General features: G+C 47.1%; 7 protein-coding genes across 11 annotated transcripts; 5 read left to right on the plus strand and 2 right to left on the minus strand.

Moving 5' to 3' along the window:
* Positions 1–170: 170 nt before the first annotated feature.
* LOC108095794 (E3 ubiquitin-protein ligase Rnf220) lies at positions 171–1,719 on the plus strand. The gene has a single exon (XM_017197055.1). It carries the CDS (start codon positions 308–310, stop codon positions 1,520–1,522), a length of 1,215 nt encoding a protein of 404 aa, XP_017052544.1. The 5' UTR covers positions 171–307; the 3' UTR covers positions 1,523–1,719.
* Positions 1,720–1,813: 94 nt separating this feature from the next.
* LOC108095937 (cytoplasmic aconitate hydratase) lies at positions 1,814–5,075 on the plus strand. The gene is made up of 7 exons (XM_017197274.2): positions 1,814–1,942; positions 1,997–2,089; positions 2,150–2,319; positions 2,377–3,103; positions 3,167–3,267; positions 3,329–4,100; positions 4,155–5,075. The coding sequence occupies exons 1-7, from the start codon at positions 1,930–1,932 to the stop codon at positions 4,982–4,984; spliced, it is 2,706 nt and encodes a 901-aa protein (XP_017052763.1). The 5' UTR covers positions 1,814–1,929; the 3' UTR covers positions 4,985–5,075.
* A 377-nt stretch (positions 5,076–5,452) lies between these two features.
* On the plus strand, positions 5,453–15,709 carry LOC108095807 (protein winged eye). Of its 5 annotated transcripts, none has more exons than XM_017197078.2 (11): positions 5,453–6,513; positions 6,580–6,726; positions 9,177–9,311; positions 9,447–9,563; positions 9,872–12,047; positions 12,112–12,688; positions 12,744–13,002; positions 13,233–13,801; positions 14,100–14,279; positions 14,352–14,513; positions 14,570–15,709. In XM_017197078.2, exons 1-11 carry the CDS (start codon positions 6,081–6,083, stop codon positions 14,840–14,842), a joined length of 5,028 nt encoding a protein of 1,675 aa, XP_017052567.1. In that variant the 5' UTR covers positions 5,453–6,080; the 3' UTR covers positions 14,843–15,709. The 5 variants fall into 5 exon arrangements, with proteins under 5 accessions (XP_017052567.1, XP_017052568.1, XP_017052565.1 ...); XM_017197079.2 differs by having other exon boundaries at positions 13,236–13,801; XM_017197076.1 differs by having other exon boundaries at positions 5,454–6,513; positions 13,206–13,801.
* On the minus strand, positions 7,918–9,170 carry LOC108095810. Its single transcript, XM_017197083.1, has 2 exons — positions 8,288–9,170; positions 7,918–8,234 (listed from the first exon to the last, which is right to left on the minus strand). The coding sequence occupies exons 1-2, from the start codon at positions 8,547–8,549 to the stop codon at positions 8,110–8,112; spliced, it is 387 nt and encodes a 128-aa protein (XP_017052572.1). The 5' UTR covers positions 8,550–9,170; the 3' UTR covers positions 7,918–8,109.
* Positions 15,710–15,757: 48 nt separating the features above from the next.
* On the plus strand, positions 15,758–18,825 carry LOC108095809 (GPI ethanolamine phosphate transferase 1). Its single transcript, XM_017197081.1, has 2 exons — positions 15,758–16,618; positions 16,676–18,825. Exons 1-2 carry the CDS (start codon positions 15,841–15,843, stop codon positions 18,682–18,684), a joined length of 2,787 nt encoding a protein of 928 aa, XP_017052570.1. The 5' UTR covers positions 15,758–15,840; the 3' UTR covers positions 18,685–18,825.
* Positions 18,826–19,397: 572 nt separating this feature from the next.
* LOC108095974 lies at positions 19,398–22,254 on the plus strand. The gene is made up of 10 exons (XM_017197318.2): positions 19,398–19,541; positions 19,599–19,799; positions 19,854–20,120; positions 20,178–20,532; positions 20,593–20,778; positions 20,836–21,005; positions 21,059–21,206; positions 21,265–21,506; positions 21,565–22,039; positions 22,106–22,254. Exons 1-10 carry the CDS (start codon positions 19,398–19,400, stop codon positions 22,240–22,242), a joined length of 2,325 nt encoding a protein of 774 aa, XP_017052807.1. The 3' UTR covers positions 22,243–22,254.
* Positions 22,252–25,707, minus strand: LOC108095975. Its single transcript, XM_017197319.2, has 6 exons — positions 25,415–25,707; positions 23,721–23,841; positions 23,004–23,342; positions 22,745–22,945; positions 22,574–22,687; positions 22,252–22,500 (listed from the first exon to the last, which is right to left on the minus strand). The coding sequence occupies exons 2-6, from the start codon at positions 23,832–23,834 to the stop codon at positions 22,381–22,383; spliced, it is 888 nt and encodes a 295-aa protein (XP_017052808.1). The 5' UTR covers positions 23,835–23,841; positions 25,415–25,707; the 3' UTR covers positions 22,252–22,380.
* Between the last annotated feature and the right edge of the window lie 150 nt (positions 25,708–25,857).

Consider the following 25,857-nt stretch of genomic DNA (forward strand, 5'->3'; position numbering starts at 1 on the left):
TTGAATCGGCTATATTGAATATTTACATGGAAATAAAACAAATTTCTTTTTATTTCTGTCCAAGTATCTACTAGTTTTTTTTAAAGTAAAAGATTTGTAGCTTTTTAAATATATCGGAGTAAAATCACTAACCGTGCCTGCCGTGAAAGCAAATCCCAAAAATCAGTGTGACCGTTTGTCAAAGTACAAGAACGTAAGAAATCGGCGTCGCGTGGCTTCGACAGATTAGCGAACAAAACAATATCCTATTTAAAATCAGCAGATCCATTTTATACTCCAAAAAGTTCGTGGTGGAGCCGAGTAATCTATGGCCACGGACACGGTGTCCAACGGCGAGAACTTCGCCCAGCATTTGTCCGGGAACGGGGACGACGACGTGATCTGTCCCACATGCGACGTAAAGATCAAACGCAGTCAGGTGGCCGATCACTGCCAAGTGGAGATGGAGCGGTTGCACAACCCGATCACCGTTAGCAGTCCACTGGCTCAGTCCGCCGGTTCAACTGCACCACCCTCGGCTCAGGAATCTGGATCGGTACCGGGAGCGGGGGGCAGGCAGCCGTGGAGCGTCTTCCAGCGGGTGCAGCGCAATCGGCAGGCCCGCCAGCGCCAGCGTACTAGGAAACGTCCCTCGTCTCCAGGTCCGCCACCTCCTGCAGCACCTACTGTTCCCGCACCAGCTCCTCCACCTCCTGCTGCAGTTCCTCCTCCGCCGGAGTCCAGTCAACCCACCTGTCCCGTGTGCAACCACAATTTCCCGCAGTCCAACATCCAGGAGCATGTCAATCAGTGCCTGCGACAGAGCCGCCGAAATGGCCAGGTCAACGGAGAGCGGCACTCCAGTGAGGATTCAGAGGACAGTGAGGAATACGAGGAGTACGAGTGGGCAGGTCAAAAGCGCATCCGAGTTTCCACACTTGTTCAGGGAGGCTATTCTGCCTTGGGTCTCGGCCAGACGATCAAGTACAATGGAAGTCAGCAGGCGCAGGAGGAAGAGGACGAGGATCTCAATGTGGACGAAGATGATACGCACATCTATGGCCCGACGCAGTACGGAGAGGGTGATGTGATTCCGCTGGTCACGGAGGACATGGAGGGAAATGTCTCTGAGGCGGAGGTGACCAGCTATGTGCGTCGACTAATCTCATCCAGCGATGGGCCCAAGGCCAATCATTCCAGCGAAGCCACTGAACAAGAGACTGCCACAACCAGTAGCGTCCAGGCACCACCAACCAGCAGCAGGGAAGAGCCATCTACGTCGCGGTCTACGAGATCCGCTTCCCAGAATCAACAGCAGGTCATCGAATCGCTGAAGGCCAAGCTGCGGCTCTACGAGAAGCAGGCGCAGGGCAAATACAAGTGCCTGATCTGCATCGATGACTATAAGAATCCCGCCATCTCCGTGTCCTGCTGGCATGTCCACTGCGAACAGTGTTGGCTGCAGACTCTGGGCGCTCGAAAGCTGTGCCCGCAGTGTAATTCTATCACCACGCCGAAGGACCTGCGACGCATTTACCTGTAGACTACCTCTACAGTCAACTTGTTACCCCCGCTGCCAAATTGCTTGCGCCACGAACTCGGCTTTGCTACCAACGCAGCAGTAGTTGATAACCATATTATACATACTATTTATAAAGACAACATATACCGACTACATTACGTGACATTACAATAAGCTTAACATGTAACTATTACAATAAATTACAGAAAAAAATTAAATGACAGCTTTGAATTTTATTGTTCCCGAAGTACTCTTTGAAAATAAAGTTTGTGACCAAAATATATTTATTCCAGTGTACCGGTTTGTTTTGCTTATAAGTTATCGATAACAAAAACAACCCGTGCTTTTGACCATTCGAATTTCGTGTTGTTTTGCTCACGCGTTCATCTTTAATTATTTCGCCCTGTTCTCTGTCCAATTTCCTTACCATGTCCGGCTCCGGTAATTTTCGACTTGAAATAACTAAATTAAAAATTAATCCTTTTACCGTTCCAGGAGCCAACCCCTTTGCCCAGTTCCAGGAATCGTTTACCAAAGACGGCAAGATCTACAAGTATTTTGATCTGCCCTCCATCGACAAGAAATATGGTGATTAATCCTCGCTTTTATCTTTGGCATTATCTTTATTAATATGGCTCGCCTTTACAGATTCATTGCCCTTTTCCATTCGGGTTCTGTTGGAGTCTGCGGTTCGCAACTGCGACAATTTCCATGTGCTGGAGAAGGATGTGCAGAGTATACTGAACTGGACACCTGCCCTGAAGCAAGAAACCAGCGATGTTGAGGTGTCCTTCAAGCCAGCGCGGGTTATATTGCAGGTGAGCGTTGGGGATGCATCTATATAAGTTTCTTGTAAAGGGATTATCTTATTTTAGGACTTTACTGGCGTACCTGCTGTCGTGGACTTCGCTGCCATGCGGGATGCAGTTCGCCAGCTGGGCGGCAATCCTGAGAAGATCAATCCCATCTGCCCCGCTGACCTGGTCGTCGACCACTCCATACAGGTTGATTTTGTCCGCTCATCAGATGCATTGACGAAGAACGAATCGCTGGAGTTCCAGCGCAACAAGGAACGGTTCACCTTTCTCAAGTGGGGAGCGCGTGCCTTTGACAATATGCTGATTGTGCCCCCTGGTTCCGGTATCGTTCACCAGGTCAATTTAGAGTATTTGGCTCGTGTGGTTTTTGAAACCGACGACGCCGATGGCTCTAAGATCCTGTATCCGGACAGTGTCGTTGGAACTGACTCGCACACCACTATGATCAATGGGTTGGGTGTGCTTGGCTGGGGCGTTGGTGGTATCGAGGCGGAGGCCGTGATGTTGGGCCAATCCATTTCCATGCTGCTGCCCGAGGTGATTGGCTATAAGTTGGTGGGAAAACTGGGGCCCCTGGCCACCTCCACCGATTTGGTGCTGACCATCACGAAGCACTTGCGTCAGTTGGGCGTCGTTGGAAAGTTTGTCGAGTTCTATGGTCCCGGCGTAGCAGAGCTGAGCATTGCGGACCGAGCCACCATCAGCAACATGTGCCCGGAATATGGTGCAACTGTGGGTTATTTTCCGATCGATGAGAACACGCTGAGTTACATGCGGCAGACAAGTGAGTTTTTAAGTTCACTTAATTTGGTTTTATATTATTTGTTTATTGCTTTATTTCTTACAGATCGCTCGGAGGAGAAAATCGACATCATCAGGCAGTACTTGAAGGCCACTCGGCAGCTGCGTGACTATTCCCTTGAGGCTCAGGATCCCCAGTTTACAGAGGTAGGTGATTTATGCATACAGAAGATAAATCTCACATTATAACTTATTTAAATTCCTGCAGTCTGCAACTCTGGATCTTTCGACGGTGGTCACTTCGGTTTCGGGGCCCAAGAGGCCACACGATCGTGTCTCCGTTTCTAGCATGTGCGAAGATTTCAAGTCGTGCCTAACCAGCCCAGTGGGATTCAAGGGGTTCGCCGTGCCGCCGAGCGCTTTGGCTGCCAGTGGTGAATTCCAGTGGGACGATGGCAAGAGCTACAAGATAGGACATGGATCGGTTGTGATTGCGGCCATTACTTCCTGCACGAACACCTCGAATCCCTCGGTGATGCTGGGTGCCGGTCTTTTGGCCAAGAATGCTGTGGAAAAGGGCTTAAGTATCCTCCCATACATCAAGACCTCATTGTCTCCTGGATCTGGTGTGGTCACCTATTATCTGCGAGAATCCGGCGTGATTCCCTACTTGGAGCAGTTGGGCTTCGAAATTGTTGGTTATGGTTGCATGACGTGCATTGGTAACTCAGGTCCGCTCGACGAGAACCTGGTGAACACGATTGAGAAGAACGGCCTAGTCTGCTGTGGAGTTCTGTCGGGAAATCGCAACTTCGAAGGACGTATCCATCCCAATACCAGGGCGAATTATCTAGCCAGTCCACTGCTGGTAATTGCCTACGCGATTGCTGGACGGGTGGACATTGACTTTGAAAAGGAACCAGTAGGTGTGGATGCCAATGGCAAAGAGGTGTTCCTTCGCGATATTTGGCCAACACGCAGCGAGATCCAGGAGGTGGAGCACAAGTACGTCATTCCGGCCATGTTTCAAGAGGTTTACAGTAAGTATTGCTGTTCTTGAAATATACAACGCATTTAATTCTTCCCTTTTATAGGCAAAATCCAGTTGGGCTCTAAGGATTGGCAAACGCTGAAGGTGTCTGAAGCCAAATTGTATCCCTGGTGTGCCCTTTCGACCTACATCAAACGCCCGCCGTTCTTCGAGGGGATGACCAGGGAGCTGCCTGAGCTGAAAAGCATAGAAAAGGCTCGTTGTCTGCTGTTGCTGGGCGATTCAGTGACCACCGACCACATTTCACCGGCCGGATCTATTGCTCGGAAGTCTCCTGCGGCGCGGTTTTTATCAGAACGCGGTCTGACACCTCGGGATTTCAATTCCTACGGTTCCAGACGTGGCAATGATGCGGTAATGGCACGCGGAACTTTCGCCAACATCCGCCTAGTCAACAAGTTGGCCTCTAAAACCGGGCCCATCACCTTGCACGTTCCTAGTGGCGAAGAGATGGATATTTTTGATTCGGCGGTGCGATATGCGAGTGAGGGAACTCCTCTGGTTCTAATCGTGGGCAAGGATTACGGCAGTGGAAGCTCTCGGGATTGGGCTGCCAAAGGACCTTTTTTGCTGGGCATTAAGGCGGTAATTGCCGAGTCGTACGAACGCATTCACCGCTCCAATCTGGTGGGCATGGGCATTATTCCGCTGCAGTTCCTGCCGGGACAGAGCGCCGACTCCCTGAATCTGACTGGCCGAGAAGCGTTCGACATTGCTCTGCCTGAAAGCGTACTAAAGCCTGGACAGAGGATCCAGGTAGAGGCTAATGGCAAAGTCTTTGAGACTATATTGCGCTTTGACACCGATGTGGACATTACTTACTACAAAAACGGTGGCATTCTGAACTATATGATCCGCAAAATGCTGGATTAGTGATTGCATTTGATAGCTCTTATATTCCATGTGCATTTCTGACTAAACGTTTTTTGTAACTGTGTGATGGGAAATAAAATTTGATATTTTATTTGATAGATAATCTTATCTTTTATCTTTATTTGGTCACTTTTTATACACTCAAGCTTGCTAGTTTTTTTTTTTTAAATATCCCGCTAATTTTTTTTTATCGATACACCGTCTACAAACTTAAATCAGTTATCACTCCGGCGTAAATCGTCTTCAAGACAGAAATAAAACGTCATTTGCGTTACATTTTTTGACAGTTCGAAATATTTTCAGAGGATTTAGATTTTCTTGACTATAAGTTCCCCTGCAAAACCCCTAACGAAATCTAGCTATTTTCCCGCTAAAGAGCTAGCCCAACTGGAGGCAGCTGAGAGAAAACTTGAGAGAGACAAGAATTCGACGGAATGGTGTTACCAGACGGAAAACTCTGCGATGAGGTAAAAATACCAGAAATACCCAGTGGAATCGAATTAAAATTGCTGCTTCTTTTTTGTCCGTCCCGTGGACTTTTCTCCAGAGGATTTGGTTCCAATTCGCAAAAGAAAAACACAAATAAGGCAACAGATAGCGCGATTAACTATTGTTTTCTAGACAGTGCGTCATAGTTTGTTCGAAAAACCGCGTAAAAACGCAACAACGCAGCAGGAAAGTCGCGCCTCCGCCGTCTCCGCCTCACCAATAAAAAAAACGAAAAAAGATCTCGGATCGCACAGGGTTTTTCTACATTTTGGATTAGTGGGTGCTAGGGAGTGATTTAGCCGACCTATAGAGAGTGCCCCACTGGCGTCGCGTCGCTTTGGATTATGTCATTTGTTTACGGGGAATCGCCGCAGGCAAAGTAGTCAATGTTGCATCCGAAAGAGGCAGCGAAAACCTGTAAAAATGTAGACTGTGTGCGTGTGTGTGTGTGTGGGCCAGTGCCAGTGCTAGTGTAGTGTCCGTGTCCGTGAGTGATTGTGTGTGTGCGGATAATGGACGTTTAGTTTTTAGTCGTGGCCGCATAAATAAATAGCTATATATATAGAGATATAGCGATAGGATCGTGTAGGATATCTGTGCATGGGCTATGGCCGCCTTTAATCCCGGCGCCACAAGCAGCAGTGCCGCCGATGTCTTGAGCGCCACCACAGCAACGGCCACTTTTCTGGTGCCCACCACTGCAGCCGTCTCGCATCCTGGCGCCCATCCTGCCCAGCTGCAGTTGGACCAATTCGGCGGCTACGTGGGCACGCCCGCCCTGCATCACCACCATCAGCAGACCAACTCGTCGTACACCTTTGTGCAGATCAAGCGGGAACCGTGTCAGGTGTCCGAGATCAGCTCCAACAATTGCCACCAGCCACAGCAACAGCAGCAACAACAGCAGCAGTTGCAGCACCAGGCTCTGTCCTCCGCCTCGGTGACCGCGTCCTCCAAGACCATGTCCTCCTCCACTCTGACCACGCTGGTAAAAATAGAAGCGCCCTCGTCAAAGGTCTCGGAATTGGAGAAGTCCTCAGGTGGGTCAAGCGCTAGCAGTGGTCTGGAGATCTTTCCACAATAACATGTAACTCTCAATCCGGCAGGCAACTCCGTGCCGATTGGCATCGCCGTGGCCAGGAAACGGCCACAGGAAGCCCTGGTGCCGGCCATAAACACCCCCGCCACGCTGCCCCTGCAGCCTCCACTCAACAAGGACTTGAACTGCTTTGGCATACGCGTCGCTGACCTCGGTAAGTGCCCATCTACACAGTGAAAAACGCAGAGTTGAACTATGTATAAAGCTAGATTCGACTAAAATTTAATGGAAATTTCAGTTTACCAAAAGATATTTGGGGTACTGTTAAGAAATTTAAGAGGTTTTATAATAGTATCAAAAAAAAAGAAAGAAATTTCTGGAAAACAATGCTAAGATATATTCTATTTTTGTTGTATACACAGAGTATCTGAATCCAAAGTTTGAGTTGCGCTTCTGGTGATTTAATATTTATAGAAAACTTAAATTGGAAAGAACTTTTACCTGATCCAATAAGTCATTTCAAATCCTAAGCTTTATCCCCATATCATATTAATTTTTCCTCCCGTGTATTTTCTGGGCATCTAATTTAATTGAGGGACCAGATTTGAGCTGCCCTAATGAACGCGGCGTTCGCGTTTTGCGCTCCCAAGGGGCAAACGTTATATGATGCCTATAATGCCAGGACATGGACGTCGTTCAATTATGCCACTAATAAGATTGCCAGCAAACGTTGAGCGTTGTGCGGAATTCCTTTAGTGAGTGAAAGCGGAGGGTGTAAACACCCCGGTCCCAGTTGAGAGGGCAGGAATCATATGATGGCCGCCTGTTGTGCGGCTGTCGTTGTTGTGACAGCCACCGAATCGACTCGAGTCGCCCGAAAGCGACTCTTCTTCCCTTGTGCCTCCCTTGCAGGCAGAGGAAGCCGGTGGTAAATCATACGAACTTCTAAAGCGGAAATAAAACGAAAGTGAAACACATTGCGATTCGAGAAGGGCGGCTTTGCCGTTGGCCGACTTCAAATTGCTCTTTGGATAGGCACATTAAATATGTTTATGCACTTCGGGGGTGTTTTGACATCAAAACACAGTCAGATTCTATTTTCGGGATTACTTCCATGGCTTGCTAATGGCAAAATAATCAGCCGAAGCCATCGGACTGGATTATTTTTACGATCTAGAGGTATCAAAACTTCTACATTTACTTGAGGGCTTGCATAATCGGGAAAATATTAACAGATGGGACATAATTTTTATCAAATTTTAAAATAGAACCCCGAAGGAATTTGTATATTAAGTCTATGAAGAAACAGACTTTTATTTCTTGAAGAACTCGTATTTAGATACACTTATCTTTTATAAAATGCCTGGAAGTAAAACTGTCATCTATAGAATACATTGCAAATCTACTTTTTGGAAATTTTTTATTTTTATCGCTAAATAGGAAAAATCCGAAACTAGGCAAAGTCCGATTTGAAATTTGTTGATTTCTTATATAACTTTTAAATTTTGAAGCTTACAATTTTGTTGTCCGTACCAGTTTACACATAGCGATGTTTGCTCCGCCAAAAAACCTTTAAAAGTTGGTTAAAGTACCCGGATTACTTTTGGTTCGGCGGAGAGCGAAGGGCATCGGGGAGTTCGGTTTCGTTATCACGCTCCACCGACGACGAAGCTGGAGCTTCAGTTGAGTGGTTGGCGGACGGAGGAACATCAGAGCGAGAATCTAAAGACAGATTACTCATGGACGGTATGCACGGGTGGGTGTTTTTTTTTTACCCGGCAAGTTGGCGGTGGAGAGGTTTGGCTTAGAAGTAGTCAGGCATCGGGAGGACGGAGGATGGAGTACGGAGGGTAGACAACCAGGAAGGGCCACAAGGGATGCTAGATGCTCGACTGGTTTTCTGTTTGCGGGGATGAGGAACTGTGACGAGCAGGAAACTGCGAGTGAGACCAGGAGAGATTCGTTCTCCGCAACCGTGAACGCGACCAGGACCAAGCAATATGACACGCCGAAATGGATTGGGTACACGGCAACCATATGGCAGAGTCGCCTCGCCGCGGCTTTAGTTCTTATTATTTTTCCCTGCCGTCAAGTCAATGGCTATTTATAACCGTTTGGCTGGGCTGCTCTCCGTTCCGCAGCCCGAAACAAATCACTTGTCAAAAAGATGTAGCTCTAATTGCGTTTCGGAGATGGGACATGGGCCGCAATACTTGTCATTCATTGCGTCTCCGCAGTGGTGGTGGGTTTTCTCGCTTTCTTTCCTTCAAATACATCTGAAACCTTAACGTAATGCAATTACAAGAGCATCACGTTCGGTTTAATCAAATTTTTGTAAAATTATCCAGCCGCAATTCCCGGGGTGGGTTAGTAGTAGTAGTAGTTGGCAGTAGTCATCGTGGTTGAGCGATTGGGATGTGTGAAAAGGTGGGTGGTTGTGGGCGTACGGTCACCAAATGCATAGTTCAAGGACACTGCAATATTTCACGTATACATACACAGCTGCGCTTACAACTAAAGTTACATGGCAGGCCCGAAACTTTATTAAACAAACGAACGTCGAACGAAGAGGTTGTGGCCTGCTGCCTAAAAGTCCTTTGCCATCGAAAAGAAAATGCGCCAAAAATTAGAGGATTTATTTTTTCTGTTTTTTGCATTTTGCAGGTGCCACCAGTTGCGGCAACTTGTACTTTACGGGCAACGGCGACCTGATGACCACCGGCACCGCCACCGCCGAGGAACTGGCTCTCAGTGCAGCAGGTGTGAACCGAGCTCCCTCCACCTTTTGGCAGTATCCAAGTGAGTTCAAGAATTCAAGACAAAAGAAAAAAGAAAGATGCATGCCACACAGATCCCCGGAGGAAACAACATCACACTCTGTCTCCTGTCTCTATTTTGGTTCTCTCTCTCTTTTTTTCCGTTGCGTTTTCGTAGATGCATTACCCATTGAATCAGTGATTTCCATGTCGCCCGCCACGGTGGGCCTGCAGTACTCGCGGGAGGCCAGTCGCGGCCAGGTGGTCCTGCTGCCGGCCGGCCCCACAGCGCTCGGTAAGTGAAGTCAGCTCTCGAGGATCACACACCTCACACTTCTCACAATTCGCACTCCGCACTCCGCATGCCAGCACCCTCCTTGGTGTCCTAGGTTAATGATTTGATTTCGAAACTCGATTGATTGATTCGCCAAAACAAAACTAATTCATGCTTTTAAACTGCGCTTCTCTCCCGCCCCCGACAACTCCAAACTCCAAAACTCCAACTCCAACTCCAAATCCCGATTCAAAACTCCGATTCCGATTACCGACTCCGACTTGGATTCCGATCCGACTAAACTGAATCGCTACCACGCCCATGCACAGCAGGCATATCAAATTTTCCCCTCTTAACGCCCACAGATCCGTTCCAGCAGGCAGCCGCCGCGGCGGCCTTCGTCTGGCCCTCGGCCTACATCCCTCAGGCTCCGGCTCCTGGCGGCCATCCTGCCGCTGCTGCTGCCGCCGCCGCCGCAGCTGCCTCGCTGCAGCCGTCGCCGAATCTGTCCAGCCTGCCGAACTTCATCTTCCCCTCGATGGGCGGCCACCAGGCGCTGAGCACCACGCCGTCGTATGCCTCCCTGCAGCTTTACCTTGCCGCTGCGGCCACGGCGACGGGCAGCTCGACGATGTGCCAGCACAGCAACCAGCAGACGAGCACCACCACCACGAACTCCACCATCAATCTGAGCCTGGCGGCCGGTTCGGGGGTCACGCCGAGCGGAAATGCGGCCAGCAGCCTGAGCTCCAGCAGCAGTTTGAGTGCGAGCAGCTCGAGGTTTCTCAGCCTGGCCACTGGACAGCCGGGAATACCGTCGCTGCTCTCCCTGCCGCCGCCGCCGGGAATGAAGGAGGAGTACTCGATGCCGCTGTCCTTGCCACCGTTGGTGCCGCTGGAAGCGGCGCGGGATAAGGAGCAGGCCCTCAACCTGATGCGCCTGCCCACGCCGCCGACGTCGGCCACAATGGAACCGTCTTCCCTGGGCCATGCAACGCCCCACCATCTCTTCCAGTCGGGCGCCATGGCAACGCCCACGCCGGCACTGCTCAACCTTTCGATGCATGGCAACGGCGGCGAGCTGTCCGCCGCAACGCCTCTGCCGGCGGTTTGTGATGAAGTCGCCCTCAACTACAAGCTGCACGCACCGCTGACGCCGCAGACACCGCCTCGCCTGGCCGAGATTTCCGTGTCGGGAGCGACGCCACTCTTGCCGCAGATGCAGGATGTCAATATACAGACGGATACGCCCGTTTGCAGCGAGGATGAGAGTATCCCGGGACCAGTGAAGCCGCAGGATAACGGAGTGGACGCCCCGCAGCCAGCACCTTCCCTAATTCAACCGCTGGAGCTGACGAAGCCCAGTGAAGCCAGCCATACCCAGCCGACCGAGTGCCATACCCAGACCGAACCCAGTGACATACCCAGTGCCAGCCAGGAGGAGTCAGCGGAGCAGACTCCCCCGGAACCCGTAGAAACCATGTCGCAGGCCACGCAGGCCGATCAGCCAGCAGCGCCCGAGGACCTCACCGGTCTGGAGCTGCTCTCGAACATCAGCACCAACAGCAAGCCCCTGGTGAGAGTTAAACAGGAGCCGGTGGAGCATGTGGAGCAGTTCCCACCACCACAACTACCACCACCGCCGCAGCAGCAGCAGCAGCAGCCAGTGGAACTGATGCCGCCAGAGCCTGTGCCGCCCATGCTGGAAATGGAGCCCTCATCCGCACCAGAACCTCTCGGCGGACTCAAGCTGCTGTGCGCCCTGGCCGAGCAGCGCATCCAGGAGGAGGTGGTGCAGGGCAGCAGTCTGTTTGCCACGCCCTCGTCGCGAACGCCTACGCCTACGCCAACGTCGCAGATAATGGGAACGACAGCGGCTGTGACGACGCCACCGGTCTTTGAGGCCAAGTCCTGCTTCGGATTCGGACAGTCGCAGGCTCCCGTCTTCCCCTCCTCCACCTCCTCCTTCCAGATGCCATTGAGCTCGCCCGGCTTCCCCTCGATGCAGGGCATCGAGCTGCCATCCACGTCCGCGGGCGCCGTGGCCGAGCTGACGCCCGTGAAGCGCAAGAAGCACAAACATTCCAAGTCCTCGGGCAGCGACAGTCGCAAGTCGGCGCGCTGCAGCAAGAAGAGCAAGAAGAAACGCCGCCACAGCAGCAGCCGGCAGCTGTCCGCTCCCGCGGAGGAGGAAGTCGACCTGCAGGACGAACAGCTGCAGGCGGAGCTGCGCAGCGCCCTGCACGCCATGGATCCCAGCTATGCGCAGCGCTTCGGCCAGGAGGTTTTCAGCATGATGGACAACAGCATGCGAATGCGACTGGCGGACGTGACGCGGCAGTATCGCAAGAAGAAGCGGAAGCTCGAGGAGATTTCGAAGCACAAGAAAAAGAAGAAGTGCTCCAAGCAGCAGCTGCAACTGCAACAGCAGCAGGCCATCCAGCATGCGGTGCAGCCGCCACCTGCTCTGCAACAGCCACAGATGACGCTGTCCAGTGTTCTGGGGTAAATGGATTCCTCATAAACTTTTTAAACTTTACTTTAATGCGTGTTATTTTTTGGTTTTCAGAACCTCATCACCGCTGCGCGACTACAAATTCCCGAAGTTTTCGAGCAGCAACCTTCAGGCGTCCAGTTTCCTGCGTTTCCCGGACAAGACGCACTCGTTTCCCCCACCGCCGTCCCTGCAGCCGCCAGAACCGGAGCAAAGTCCCTTGCCCAGCAGCAATTCACCGAGTACCTCGTCGTTTGTCCGCCTGGAGCCCAGTGCGTTGGATGCGGCCGCGGCCACTGCCCCAACTACCTCTGCGACTTCCGCCTCCTGCTCGCCATCCACCAAACAGACGGCGGCGGCTTCTGCGGTGCGGAAGCAGCGAAAGATGAAAGCGACCAGCAGTGGAGTCGCTGGAGAGCAGACAACGGCCACGGAGGCGAAGCGACGGGTCAGCGGCATCGATCGCGAACTGCAGCTGACCAGCGAACATCTGTATCGCGATGAGACGCGAGTGCTGACCGACATGGGAGGGCTCTTCTATGCGGGCGTGATGAAGCCACTGCGTCCGCCGGACGTGTACTCCATCACTTTGGACGGCGAGCGCGGCAACAAGTCGCATGTCATGTCCCGCGAGGATATACTCAAGGATACGGTGTGTAAAATTTTATACTAAAATTAAGCTTTACTTAATGAATTATAAATTCCAGATCCTCGAGAAGGCGCCGAAGAGTGTGGAAAGTGTGCCCGTGGGCACGCGTCTGTGTGCCTATTGGAGTCAGCAGTATAGATGCCTCTATCCGGGTCGTGCCATCGAATCCGAGCAAGTGGAGGATGGGGCGGCCAGCAGTGCAACGCATTCGGCCACGTCTCCGCCGGATTTTGTGAGCGTGGAGTTCGACGACGGAGACAGCGGCAGGATCCGCTTGCAGAACATCCGCCTGCTGCTCAGCGATTATCCCATAGCAGGTGTGTGTTTTACTTCGAACTTTAGTGGGTGTAAAGCTGCGGCACGAAGCAATCAATATTTGCCTGTGGCCACGACAGTTTCACTCAGCCAGCCCTCTGTCCTATCATTAGTTTTCTTGTGTGCGTGCGCTCCCTTATTTACTTCTTTGTTGTTTTCGTTCGCTCCTGCCCAAAATCTCCCATCCACCACCACCTTGGAACAGAGTACAACGATAATCCCCTCTACTCAGTAGGCAAGCAGAAGCGAAGCGCTCTGCGCGGTGGTGAAAGTGGCCCCGGAGGAGTCACGCAGGATCATCTGAGTGTGCCCGGCTGTGAGGATTCGCACAGCCATCACAGCCTGGGGATGAGTAGCGATAACACCACCTCGCTGGCCGCCACAATGGAGCTCTTTACGCAGCGCAGCGAAAAGAAGCGGCTGAAGAAGAGCCTCAAGAAGATGTCGAAGGCTCAGAATGGCATTAATTCGGCGACGGTTGCGAATGGAGCAGCAGATCCTGCTGCAGCCGGCGAGGGTGTCAGTGCAGAGGACGCCGCTCGGAAGCACCACAAGCACAAGAAGCGCAAGAAGCACAAGAAGCATCACCGCAAGAATGGCAGCGAGGAGCCGGAGCAACAGGTTGTTCAGCAGGACTTTTCTGCGGCAGCACAGGAAGCAACAGAGGCTCCGTCCGCAGAGATTTCCTCAGCACCAGCGCCCACTGCGAATCGCGTTAAGGTGGAGGTCAAGGTCAAGACCGAGCAGTTGGAAATGGAAGAGGAGACCGCATCCAATCTGATGTCAGAGATATCCGATGAGGTAATAAATTCAACCTTTTACTAAAACCCTTTTTAAATGAAAACAATTTAACTTTTGGTCGCCCCTTTCGATTTAGACCCAACATAAATAAATCCTATTTATTTACAAAAATGGTAATTGCTAATAATCCTTTTTGGCTATTCAATGTTTACCATTTGTTCATTTTTTTGTGAACCCTTCAACTAATATTTGCTTTTTTAAATCTGCGTTATTTGATTAGGAAACAATTGTAGCCGTGTGCAATGCGAAGGGTTTCTCATAATTGAAGGGTTGAAATAATCCCATTCTGTACTTGCAGGCCAAGGGCGACGATTTGGTTGAGCATAACAACTCCAAGGGAAGCAGCAAGATAGCCGCCTTCCTGCCAGAACGGCAGCTTTGGGGTTGGTATGGTACCGCCTATCGCAAGGCGGGCGTCAAGGGACGCGCCAGAAAGCAATTTTACAAAACAATCAAAAGGGGAAAGGAGACTATCACGGTGAGTGCTCCTCACTCATATTTCAATAACGTAAAATATTTAATTTTCGTTCGATTGTTCGCCGGATTTAAGGTCGGGGACAGTGCAGTATTTCTATCGACGGGCAGACCAGATCGACCCTATATCGGGCGCATTGAGTCCATGTGGGAAACGAGCACGGGCAACAAGGTGGTGCGAGTGGCGTGGTTCTATCATCCGGAGGAGACGACCGGCTGTCCAATGTTGAAATTTCCGGTAAGCTATAACCTGGAAATCCCGCGTAAATATCCACTAACAATTATTGTTTATAGGGTGCTCTTTTTGAATCGCCGCACGAGGATGAGAACGATGTGCAGACCATTTCGCATCGGTGCGAGGTGCTGCAGTTTGGCAGCTACTTCGACAAGTTCGGTGCCGATTCGAAGCAATATCAATCCATATACGATAACAATGATACATATTATTTAGCCGGGCACTATAACCCAAGGTTACAAGTGCTAAAACTACAAGACGATATTCCAACTCTCGAAGAGCTGCAGGATACAAATACTACTACTACTACAGAAACTACTACCGAGGATTAAGCGACAAGTGGATAGGCGTGGTTAGGCATAGTGCATACAGATCTATATATATACAATATATATACATTATACATATATTTTACTATACGTGACCAGATGGAGCAGATATATACCTATATGTATACAAATATTATTTCTATATATTTTAAATGTATTACGTATTTCGAGAACTCAAAAAAAAAAACCATTAACAAAAAAAGCAAAAAACAAACAAAAAACAAAAAGGACACTGGCGAGAGATAAAACGAGAGAGAGAACAAGGAACTAAGCAACAACCACTAAATTAATGTGTAATGTGTAGTTACGAGAAGCGCAAGCAATTTTAAGTCTAATTTTGTAAAAACAAAACAAACAAACAAACTGAAATGGCGCGTTGATGACAACAATGTTGATTCACTTAAAGTTCAGCGAATGTTTACAAACGAAATGTGTGCTTCTGACATCCCCTTTGACCCTTCGAACACAACACATAACATAACATAACATACAAACTAAACAACCAACCAACCACAAACAAACAAACAAACGAACACAGTCCACATTTAGAGCTATAGCTACAGATATTGGATACACTTGTTAATTGACGTGTATACCTACATGTTTCAGATGAAATTTAAAACGTGTTTTAAAGATTTTAAGCAGGCAACATGCAGCAACTACTACTATAAATGTAACAATTCAATGTGATAGCAAAACAAAACCAGATGTTGATGTGTACAGAGGAGAGAATAAGTATAGATGATAAATAAGAAATCAAGCAGATTGTGTGTGTTGAATATTTACAGTTCGTTTATTCAAGAAGAACAGCAACGTATAAAATCAAACCTATCTTTAATTACATCAATAAACTTGCCGGATATATTGAAATTGCACTCTTTTTTAGGTTAAAGCTGGGGATGCTAGATATTCCTGGATTTTTAATTCAAAACACCACCTCTGTATAGAATCTTATTTCCCAAACACTCGACACAAACATAAATACTTTACATATTTAAAACATGTGGAGTATCCAGGCCTTGGTGGTGCATCTCCTGCTCCTCGGCTCCATACTGTCTATATACTTTCAGTCCACCGTTTTGTCGGGCTTAAAACCACTGAGTACATTTCGTGAGTTGGGATTGGAACCGCCGGCTGATCGAATTGTGGTTTTCGTGGTCGATGGCCTGAGGGCGCAATCTGTTTTGAAGGATAACTGCAGTCAAGTTCCGGATCTTAGGGAGCTGTTTCATCAAGGTTTAGTGGGCGTGTCGCGTGCCTATGCGCCAACGGTTACTCGACCCGGTCACATCGCAATCTTCGCCGGCTTCAATGAAGATCCCGCAGCGGCGCTCACCAACTTCCAATGGAATCCCTCAACCTTCGACACTGTCTTCAATCGCAGCAGGAACGCCATTGGATGGACTCAGGATGTGGTTGCCAAGGTGTTCACCCACTTGCCAACGGGAGGTGCTCCACTGCGCTTTGAAGTCTTCACCAGATCGGACATTTCGGGCAGACTTAAGTTGGATGATTGGATCTTCACCAGGGTGCGCAAGTTTCTGAGCAATGATGAGAACGTTGAACCATTACGAAATGCCACTTCGGTGGTGTTCTTTGTTTACCTGGCCGATATGGACCATGCTGGACACGCCTTTACGCCCTACGGTGAAAGGTATAAGCAGAAGTTAAATTTCACCCAACGAGGAATACGGGAGACCTACGAACTCTTCGAAAGAGTTTTTAATGATAGTAGAACTGCTTATTTGATGACCTCGGATCATGGAATGAATGACGAGGGTAAATCTATATATTCGATTAATCTTGTTTTAAATTATTTATTATAAAACCCAACAGGTCATCATGGTGGTGGAGGAGAGGGCGAGGTGGACACCCCATTCTTTCTCTGGGGAGCTGGTGTCAATCGAGTGGCTCCCGATCCCGGCCAGAACTTCACTGCCAATGATGAGGGGCTTATTCTGCCGTTGTACCAAGTAGAGCAGACACAGTTGGCACCATTAATGTCCGCCTTGATTGGATTGCCTCCACCCATGAACAACATGGCCCTGATGCCACAGGGATTTATGAACACCAGCCTTCTCTATGAACTCTCCGCTTTCCATTTGAATGCCATGCAGCTCCTGGCTCAAGCTAAAATCCTGATAAACCGCCACGAAGAAGGGATTCTCTATCCGTTGCTGCCCAAATTCGAGACTCTGGACTCGGCGGATATTGATCAGTACTCGCTAACTATAAAATACAAGGTGGCCCAGGGACACTTAAGAGATGCCTTGAAGATAAGTCGGAAGATAGCTAAGGAGGCTCAAAGGTGTTTGGAGTACTATCATAGTTACTATCATCTTCCACTGCTGGTGGCCACCACCGCCTCCTACCTGGTGTGGTTCTACCTTCTGCTGGTGCAACTCACTCGGGAATCCAAAGGAGATCCAAGTTCGGCAAGAAGAGGATTTGTGACATGGACATCTTTGCTGATGTTTTTGGGAGGATTGGTCCTTCTGGAATTGATGATATTGCAGTTGGTTCCTTACCTGACTGCCTTTTATCTCTTGCTGCCCTTCGGAATCCTCATCCTGGCTCTGGCCGAACGTCCCTGGGAAGGTGGCTGGTTTATCTGCCAGTTTCCAATCCTCCATCTGGTTGGGATTATCGTTCCCGGTGGCTTACTGATTTTGATGGCCTTTCACAACAGTCACATTGGATTGCTATACTTTCTGATAGTCTGCCTAAATAACCGAAGAGCTTTCTGCAGACCCTCCTTAAAATTCCTTTTCTGGCTCGTCCTGGTAATCCTGCTAAGTGGAATTCTTCTCATAAAGCAAAACTCAGGTTTGGACTTTATAACCGATTTGATTCGAGTTTATCTGAGCAAGAGCCATGTGTTGTACTTCAGCATGGTGTTATCTGTGATTCGAGAACTGATTCTCTGCCATCATCACGCCAAACATGTTTGGATCATTAACATTGCAGCTCTACTGGCTGCAGCGTATGGAATCTATCAGTGGAATGCAGATGAGACCGTTTTCACCTATGTTTATGTCGCCTGTTGGTCCTATCTTGCCTATGCCTTCATATCGATTCCTTACAGTGGAAAAAAGGCACTGAAACGTCGTCTACAGTTGATTATCTTCAATATGCTTACGGTACATATAATGCTTACTATATCAATGGCCTCACTTTTTGTCCAGATTATGGTGACTGAGTTTGTTCTGGGCCTGGAACTTTATGAAGAGAGCAATAAATCCATTGATAAAAAAGATGAAAATGCGGATGAGGAAATGGAAATGGAACTGGATGAGGATCCACAGGAGAATCAAACTGAAAGACCTGTAACTTCAGTGGAGCACTTGAGGCTTTCCTATCGCTATGCGGCACTAATTCTGCTGTACTTCTATGTATCCTTCTTCGGAACTGGTCATTGGTTCTTCAACTTTAAATTTGAATCTACTACCTCAAGATTGTTCTTCCCTCAATTCCAACTTCAACTGATTGCGGCCTTTATTTTGCTCAAGATATTCATACCATCGATTATCGTTATATCAAGCATTTATGCATTGGTATCCTTTGGCCGCAGGAATGCTCGGTCCATCTTTATATGCCTTTTCCTGATGAACGATTCAATGAGCTTGTACTTCTGCTACTTTGTCAACAACCGAGGTTCCTGGGAGAAGGTGCGTGAATCGTTGGATCACCTTTTGGTGACCCACGTCTTCATCATTCTGTTGCTCGTGTGCTCCTGGATTGCCAAAGTTTTTCTGAGGAAGACTCAAGATGACAAACCACCGAGTACAGCCGAAGCTCAGAATCTCGACAATGCTGCATCCCAAATTCAAGATAGTCAGGTGTAAATAATTCCGGATATTGCTAATGGTTCAGTCGAAAATCTAAGATTTACTTCAAAAATTACGCATACGACTGGTTGATCGACCCTTGTAATAAAACTTAGAGCAGCAGCACTTTAATTATACTTTAGTCAAAAACCTTTGAAAGAAAAATGTATTTTTCTTTTTATATAATTGCCAGCTTTTTATGAGCAGCAAAAAGTTTCAGCAAAACAAAGTAATTATTATATCACTTCCGCCATCCAAGTTATAATGAAGCTCCCGAGGCAAAGAAGGCAACTGAAGCGTTACAAGTTGCGACATCGTTAGAGTAACATTTGTTTTGGGCAACCCACACCCGACCTTCCAAGCCGTTTACATAAAGAGCAGCCAGATGGATGCGTGTCTGTCGATTGTGTTCAATGGGTTGGCAGTGGGAGGGGGGATACGGAACACCTTCCTTGGCTCCAATCGCTGTGGGATGCGTGCGTTGCCAGGCTGCGGGGGTCACGAGACCTGGGAATCGATCCAACAGACGGAAAATTTGCATTCGCCAGGCGTTGGGAAATAGGAAAGACGCGGGTCGACGGATGCGGGTCGTGGATGCGTGCCTGGGAGACACAATAATTAAAAAGCGATTTGTCTAGAAGTCAGTAGTCGGGTTAGGAAATCGGCCGGGGAGCAGGAGCACGGGTGCACGGGGGTTCCGCCGCCGCCGGCGGACAGGCCCCACCGAAAAAATGAGCACCACCCCGAAGTGGTACTGCCGCAACAAATCCCAGCCGATGCACACGTTCGCGGAAATCGGCAAATTGGGCCTGGAGCTGCGTCGGATTACCAAACGCATTGTGATCGATGTCAATTCGGCGATATTCAGTGAACATGTAAGTGACTCTAGCTACCCGAAGTGATTGGGATGATTATGAAACCCCTTTTTTAAGGACACCATTTTGGAGGAGTGCGAGCGGGTGGTGGAGCAGTACTGGAACCTCAAGGATGAAACCAAAAACGCTGACTTCCAGTCGCTCTCGAAGAAGATCAAGAGGAGTCCCTACAACCAGCTGCTGATGAAGAAGTTCCATTTGATAATGGACCTCAATGATCGAAGGTTTTGCCAGCTTACCTTTGTGTTAAAAAGAACGGTGGGTTAGGGATAACCTTATCCAAAATTTGTAATGATTTACAATCCCTTTCAGTTGAGCTTCCTTCTTCGCAAATCCATGCAGTCAGAGATGTGGTTGAATTGGGCTTTGCACATCACTCAATTATACAACAAGTGCCGCAAAGTGGAAAAGCCTGTGGTTCCGGTGGAAACGGATAACCAACCAGGTGAAGAAGAACTGGAGGAGGAACCCAAGTTGAGTGGCAAGAGAAAGGAGGAGATGCCCGCCAATGTTTGCAGCAATATGTATCCTGCTCTGCTTATGGCTCTTAAATCCATTGATTTTAATTATGTTCTGCAGGTTTGAGTCCTCTTTACACTCATTTAAAACTTCTGTATAAACTACTTATTTTTATAGCTGGTGGCCCAAACTCGAGTGGAGCAGAATGCTTTGGATCTAGTATTTGGACTATTCAACATGGGCGAACAGGATGCCTGGCGGGAGCAGCAGAATCTGGAGTCCACCTCCTCCAGCTTGGAGATTCTTAGGACCCTCAACATTTCCTTTGCCGCCGGTGATTACCAACCGTATTGTGACTCCGCCCAGGACTACAAGTCAATGCAGATGCAAATGGCGGACGCGAGTCTTCAAGGGCAGGATAATGACCATCAGAGCCTGCGGTGCAAGCACACGGAGAGTTTCCTGCAAAAGGAGCGGATTTTTATAGCCCAACTGATAGCTAAAGCCACTGAAATAAGTCCGACCATTTTCGGTGAGTTTTAATATGATTTCATACAGTTTCCACAAATTTGATGATTCCTATCTCTAATAGATAATGGCAAAAAAGGACCTGTAGATATAAATGTGTATATTGTCAAGGGTTTGCGACTCCTTTGGTCCTATGTCGGGATTATTTTGGATCACATATTGCTCTGGTGGATAGATAATCCAGTGTCCTGCTATCGCCTTACCCATATTGACTCCATTCGCAGTTGGCTTTATCATCAGAGTGTTAACGGTTAGTGAAATTCAGTCTAAATTAATACAGGTTAATTTTATTTGGATTTTTTCGTAGATATTCCCGAACCCGTTTACTCAACTCTACGTGGCATTGGCGAAATCCTTACAGGATTTGTGTGCAACAACATTTGGGATCAGCTTTTTCGACTTACTCTGATCTCTTCCAACAACACGAATCGCTTGGTTGATGTGGTGGCTGAACAATATCGAGATTGTCCTAAAAATGTAATATATTTATTTTGTTAAATACTCAATTTTGTTTAAGATTTTCTATCTAGGAATTTGGAACTCCAACGGGAACTGTTTGGATTAGTATTTTTGCCAACTTGGTAAATTTGAGCAATCAATACTTTTCAAATATGGAGGCGCATAATAACTCCAGTTTGCTGCCAGTGGCTGAGCAGATACCCATACTACACAGGCTTGGTAATATTAAAATTATGACTGGGTTATAGCATTTTCTGATTTATTTACCCATTTTCAGACCATTCTGTGCACTCGATGCGACTTTGGGTCACCGAACAGGCAAAGCTTCTTTGTTGCGAATGGAAAATGGACCGATTCTTCCAGATTTTGGAGCACGATGTAAAGCTCTGCCTGAATGTCTTTGTAACCTTTCAACTGCCGAAACTCACTGCCGACCTGAGTGATATTTTAATGCTGGTTTGCGTGGCCCTGCGAACCAAACTCATCGCTGAAGTCAATGCCAATATAGACAAGCTAAAGGTGGGTCCTTAATAAGTGCTTATAATAATATATTTGAAATCTAAATTTAATTCACCAGAAAACCACCGACGAGTGTGTTCAGATCCTGTCAGCTGTTTGCCGGGTCCTCAGCCTGGCCAACTTTACTCTTTGCTTTCCCGCCGCCAATTTCTGGCAACGCGAGGTGTACAACAACGAGGAGAAGAGCCTGTACGTGGGCTATGTGCTGGACGAGATCTACCTGCCCACCATACGTGCCACCAAGGACATTGTCATCCTCAAGCTGATCCTGAAACTGATCTGCGAGGCCTGGCTGGATTTTATCTACCAGAAAAGAATCCGTTTCAGCGTAAATGGAGCTGTGCGATTGCTGAATGATTTCGATGATGTGCGGGAGTGGATCCTGGCCTGCACTTTGTTGGATGAAGAGCAGTTGGATAAGTTGAGCAACCACGAAGTCCTTCGGATGTGCAAGGGTGTGGGCAAGATACTGCTTCGCAAGCCGGAGGATGTGATCTCCATCACCCAGTCACCAAAATTCGACAAAAAGGCGCGTAAGTTGCTTAACTCTTCAATGAGTTTGAATCCTTTTTTGGCAAGAATTTCTTTTGATTATTTAGAGGACGCTGCCGCCCAGGACACTCAGCTGCCCTCGGAGATGTTTGTCTCCAATCAGAAGCACTGGTTGCAACTGAGAGCCAGTGGAGGAAATGGTTTTCCCTTCCTGAAACTTTGTTGTGGCGATGCCGCCATGTAATCGAGCTTCTTAAAGGGGTACAAATGTTTATTGAGCCGCTAAAATGCTTTACAAAAGTGAGGGTCTATAATATATATAAATTAGAAAAAGGGCCACTATGGTTATGTTTTTCTTTCGAATTTCTTTTGGAAGTTTCCCTTAGGCGGGCACCTTGCGACTGATGATCTTTATCAGCTCATCCACACGCTCGCTTTTGCCGGCGAATTGTTTTGGATGCGGTCCAATCATTTGAATGATCATCGGCACGTCTTGCGAGACCTGAAAGGAAATGGTAAAATATGCGAATCTATGACAGCTGTCAATTTGGGCCAAATTGAATGTAGGTCAATACCTCGAGGAAACGAGCGAGCGCTTTCAGTGTGCGGAAAATCTGATCTTCATTGGGACTGCTCTGGAAGAACTGAAGAATGGCCATGGCCAGTTCCACAGCAATGTCATCGAAAACCTATAAAAGATTTAGTCCTTTAACCCCTGTTTTTATGGAGTATTATTCTGATCCTACCACAGTCTTCACTTCCTTAATAGCAATGTTGTACAGGATCATGCTGCCAATGTTTTTCAGCTGCGGGCAATTGGATAGGATGCAATGAACAGCCACTTTGGTGGTCACTCGGATATTGGAGATGGTCTGGCCATTGTATTCCCACTCGGAGATGTACAGCAGCCATTCGGAGGGACCCAGGTTCTCAAAGAGGTTGCACATCTACAGTAAACAAAATTAAATAATCTAAAACATTTTTTAATTCATTTATGAGACTCACAAACATGGCCCAAGCTTGTTGCTCCTCGGGCGTCTGCTTGTCAATATCCTGCGCGTAGTTCATCAAAGTGTGATCCCTGCGATCCTGGTGCAGAATAATAATCACATCATCCTTGAGTGCAGCAAAGGCCAGGGTGCGAATCAAGTGTATCCGTGTGTCTGGTGAAAAGGCCTGATTGTCACGCAGGACTCGCTGCACGAAGACCAGGAAGTTATCGCCCAGCGCCCAGGAGCCATCGTCCTCGATCAAATACTGATGCAGCTCCTCCATGGCCACCTCCTCCTCCTTGTAGATTTTGCCATCCAGCAGTTTCACTAAGCTCTCTAGTTCAGTCTTTATCTGTTTATCAAAAAAAGGAAATGTTATAGATATACTTGAGATAATGTGTGTACCGAAATGATTATTTTCAAAGGGAAGCCAATTTTAGAACGTTACGTTAATATTTCTGGAAATTATTTAAAATGGCAACTATTTGCAATTGTTTACAAACAAATCGTAAATTTTTTAGTTGTGAATGTAGCAAATGCTTGTCATATTATAATTTATGAGATCTTAAAGCATTTAAAGATTTCTAATTTTTTTTGTAACATTTTCAACTGAAAGATTAGAGCTTGGTACATTGTGAACAAATATAGTAGGTAACAAATAGATTTGTAGCTTTGTGTGTAGGCGATATTTCCATTAGTAGCTTGTAATTTCCATGCCTTGTGGACTTACGTCAATGTCTTTGAGGACCAGCGCCGGTTCGCGTGGGATTTCCTTCTCCTCCGTGGACTTGGAGCGCTCCTTGCCATTCTGGGACTGCTGTTGTTGGGCTGCGGGCTCTGACATCTCTGGTCTATAAATAGGCGGGTGAGGAAATTAATAAAATTAATTTCATACTTAACAAGAAAGGAAGCTAGCTTCGGCAAGCCGAAGCTTATATACCCTTGCAGTTACTAAATATGTCGAACAAAATACATAAAAGCTAAAAAGCATCGAAGCTATGACGATTTTTCTATTAATTTTCCATATTGTTCATATGACAGCTATATGATATAGTCGTCCGATTTTAATGAAATTTAATTTGTAATTCAAGACCTATTAAAAAACTCTATATTCCAAAAATCATTATTGTCTGATGAAAAACAACGAGGTTATAATTATATTTCCGTTATTTCTATATAGATTTTTCGATCTTACCTATGGCAGCTAAATGATATAGTACTCCGATTTTTATGAAATTTTTTTCTCAACTTAAGAGTATTTAAAAAACCCTATGTTCCAAAAATCATGCTCATGGGATAAAAAACAACGATGTTATCAATTTATTTCCATTAATTCTATATATATTTTTTGATCTCTCCTATGGCAGCTATACGATAGAGTTGTCCGATTTTGATAAAATTTAATCCGAAATTCAAAAGCAGTTAGAAAACGCCATCTGGAAGGAATCAAGTCAAAAACAACGGTGTAAAAATTTTTTATTTTATTCTCTTGTATGGGAGCTATCCGATATAGTCGCCCGATCCGGCTCGTTCCGACATATATACTGCGTGCAACAACTACACAACTTTTGGGAAAGTTTCAGCCAGATAGCTTTAAAACTGAGAGACTAGTTTACATAGAAACCGACAGGAGGACAGACGGACAGACAGACAGACAGACAGACAGACAGACGGACAGACGGACAGACGTACAGACGGATTTCGATTCAGATCGTGATGCTGATCAAGAATATATATACTTTATGGGGTCTGAGGTGTCAACTTCACTGCGTTGCAAACTTCTGACTGAAATTATAATACCCTTTGCTCTGCAAGGGTATAAAAATAAATGAGCGTGGATGCGGCCACAACAAACTTGGGCTGCAGCAGCAGCGGCCATCGAAAGGGTCATAAAATTGCAACACTTTTCACTTTTTATTCGGAATTATTCTTTTCCGATCTGCTCACGATAATGCTGTAATTTTCAGCACAAATTGCCGCTCGAGCGTGCTGAAATGTTTACAATTTGGGCACAAGAAATATGTGGGGAATTCAATGTTTCATATAAACAAAGAAGCGGAAAATCATTTGCTGATTCTTTCGGCTAATTAACAGAAAAGAAAAGAACTGAAATAAAGGGAAAAGCGGTAGCCGGCGACAATTGGAAGAGAGACAGGACAGAGGAAAAGTTGTCAAACCGATGTGTGACAGTAAAACAGAGGAAAACTCAAAATAGCCGTGGTATTTTTAGGCTTTTACTTTACGTAGACAAAAACAAGGTACAGAAGATTCTCACTGGCAACACGAAATTGCATGCAATGTGATATAAACGATTTTCCAAGCTGATTTTCCGGCCCCGGCTGACAGATATTGTTCCTCATAATTAAATTAAATGCTAGGTATGTTCATTAATTTGCTTAATTTATAGATTTCCAAATTACTCACATGCTATTTTAGTAGATGTGACACAGAAATTCCTTCACTTTCGACACCAATTCGTGGGAATGCCGAAAACAAAAATCAAAACTCAACTAGGGCACAAATTATATCTCTTTTGTCGGCGATGAGTTTTGTTTACTCAAAATTCCGAAGATGAATATTTTGTTATTTATTTTCCAGATCATGCAACTCTAAAAGAACTTTTCATCGAATTCCGGAGATCGAGAGGCACGCGAACCGTTTCAACGGAGAATCGACTCGAAATTGCCACTGTTTGTTCGGAAAAGTCCCGTGAAAGTGTGAGGAAAAGTTTCGGAAAATGCACACTTGCTCGCAGAGACGACCATACGATCTGTGAGTGTGTTTTTTCGGATATTTCGGATCGGGTCTTTATAAATAGACACTCGACTCAGTTCGCTCATGAGCAAAATGTAGCAGATGCAAATGCA

The sequence above is a fragment of the Drosophila ficusphila genome, unplaced genomic scaffold (genome assembly GCF_018152265.1).
Source record: "Drosophila ficusphila isolate 14025-0441.05 unplaced genomic scaffold, ASM1815226v1 contig_791, whole genome shotgun sequence".
Taxonomy (NCBI): Eukaryota; Metazoa; Arthropoda; class Insecta; order Diptera; family Drosophilidae; genus Drosophila; species Drosophila ficusphila.

What these genes read in the sequence shown, in the direction of transcription:
- LOC108095794 (XM_017197055.1), top strand. Translation starts at nt 308, where the DNA reads ATGGCCACGGACACGGTGTCCAACGGCGAGAACTTCGCCCAGCATTTG.
- LOC108095937 (XM_017197274.2), top strand. An exon ending in AGGATCCCCAGTTTACAGAG is followed by an intron (nt 3,268 to 3,328) that starts GTAGGTGATTTA and finishes AAATTCCTGCAG; the next exon opens with TCTGCAACTCTGGATCTTTC. An exon ending in CATGTTTCAAGAGGTTTACA is followed by an intron (nt 4,101 to 4,154) that starts GTAAGTATTGCT and finishes TCCCTTTTATAG; the next exon opens with GCAAAATCCAGTTGGGCTCT.
- LOC108095807 (XM_017197076.1), top strand. Translation starts at nt 6,081, where the DNA reads ATGGCCGCCTTTAATCCCGGCGCCACAAGCAGCAGTGCCGCCGATGTC. An exon ending in AGGATATACTCAAGGATACG is followed by an intron (nt 12,689 to 12,743) that starts GTGTGTAAAATT and finishes TATAAATTCCAG; the next exon opens with ATCCTCGAGAAGGCGCCGAA. An exon ending in CAGCGATTATCCCATAGCAG is followed by an intron (nt 13,003 to 13,205) that starts GTGTGTGTTTTA and finishes ACCTTGGAACAG; the next exon opens with AGTACAACGATAATCCCCTC.
- LOC108095810 (XM_017197083.1), bottom strand. Translation starts at nt 8,549, where the DNA reads ATGGTTGCCGTGTACCCAATCCATTTCGGCGTGTCATATTGCTTGGTC. An exon ending in CTCCACCGCCAACTTGCCGG is followed by an intron (nt 8,235 to 8,287) that starts GTAAAAAAAAAA and finishes ATCTGTCTTTAG; the next exon opens with ATTCTCGCTCTGATGTTCCT.
- LOC108095809 (XM_017197081.1), top strand. Translation starts at nt 15,841, where the DNA reads ATGTGGAGTATCCAGGCCTTGGTGGTGCATCTCCTGCTCCTCGGCTCC. An exon ending in TCATGGAATGAATGACGAGG is followed by an intron (nt 16,619 to 16,675) that starts GTAAATCTATAT and finishes AAAACCCAACAG; the next exon opens with GTCATCATGGTGGTGGAGGA.
- LOC108095974 (XM_017197318.2), top strand. Translation starts at nt 19,398, where the DNA reads ATGAGCACCACCCCGAAGTGGTACTGCCGCAACAAATCCCAGCCGATG. An exon ending in ATCGAGATTGTCCTAAAAAT is followed by an intron (nt 21,006 to 21,058) that starts GTAATATATTTA and finishes TTTTCTATCTAG; the next exon opens with GAATTTGGAACTCCAACGGG. An exon ending in ACCCATACTACACAGGCTTG is followed by an intron (nt 21,207 to 21,264) that starts GTAATATTAAAA and finishes ACCCATTTTCAG; the next exon opens with ACCATTCTGTGCACTCGATG.
- LOC108095975 (XM_017197319.2), bottom strand. Translation starts at nt 23,834, where the DNA reads ATGTCAGAGCCCGCAGCCCAACAACAGCAGTCCCAGAATGGCAAGGAG. An exon ending in TGGTCCTCAAAGACATTGAC is followed by an intron (nt 23,343 to 23,720) that starts GTAAGTCCACAA and finishes TTTGATAAACAG; the next exon opens with ATAAAGACTGAACTAGAGAG. An exon ending in TTAAGGAAGTGAAGACTGTG is followed by an intron (nt 22,688 to 22,744) that starts GTAGGATCAGAA and finishes AATCTTTTATAG; the next exon opens with GTTTTCGATGACATTGCTGT.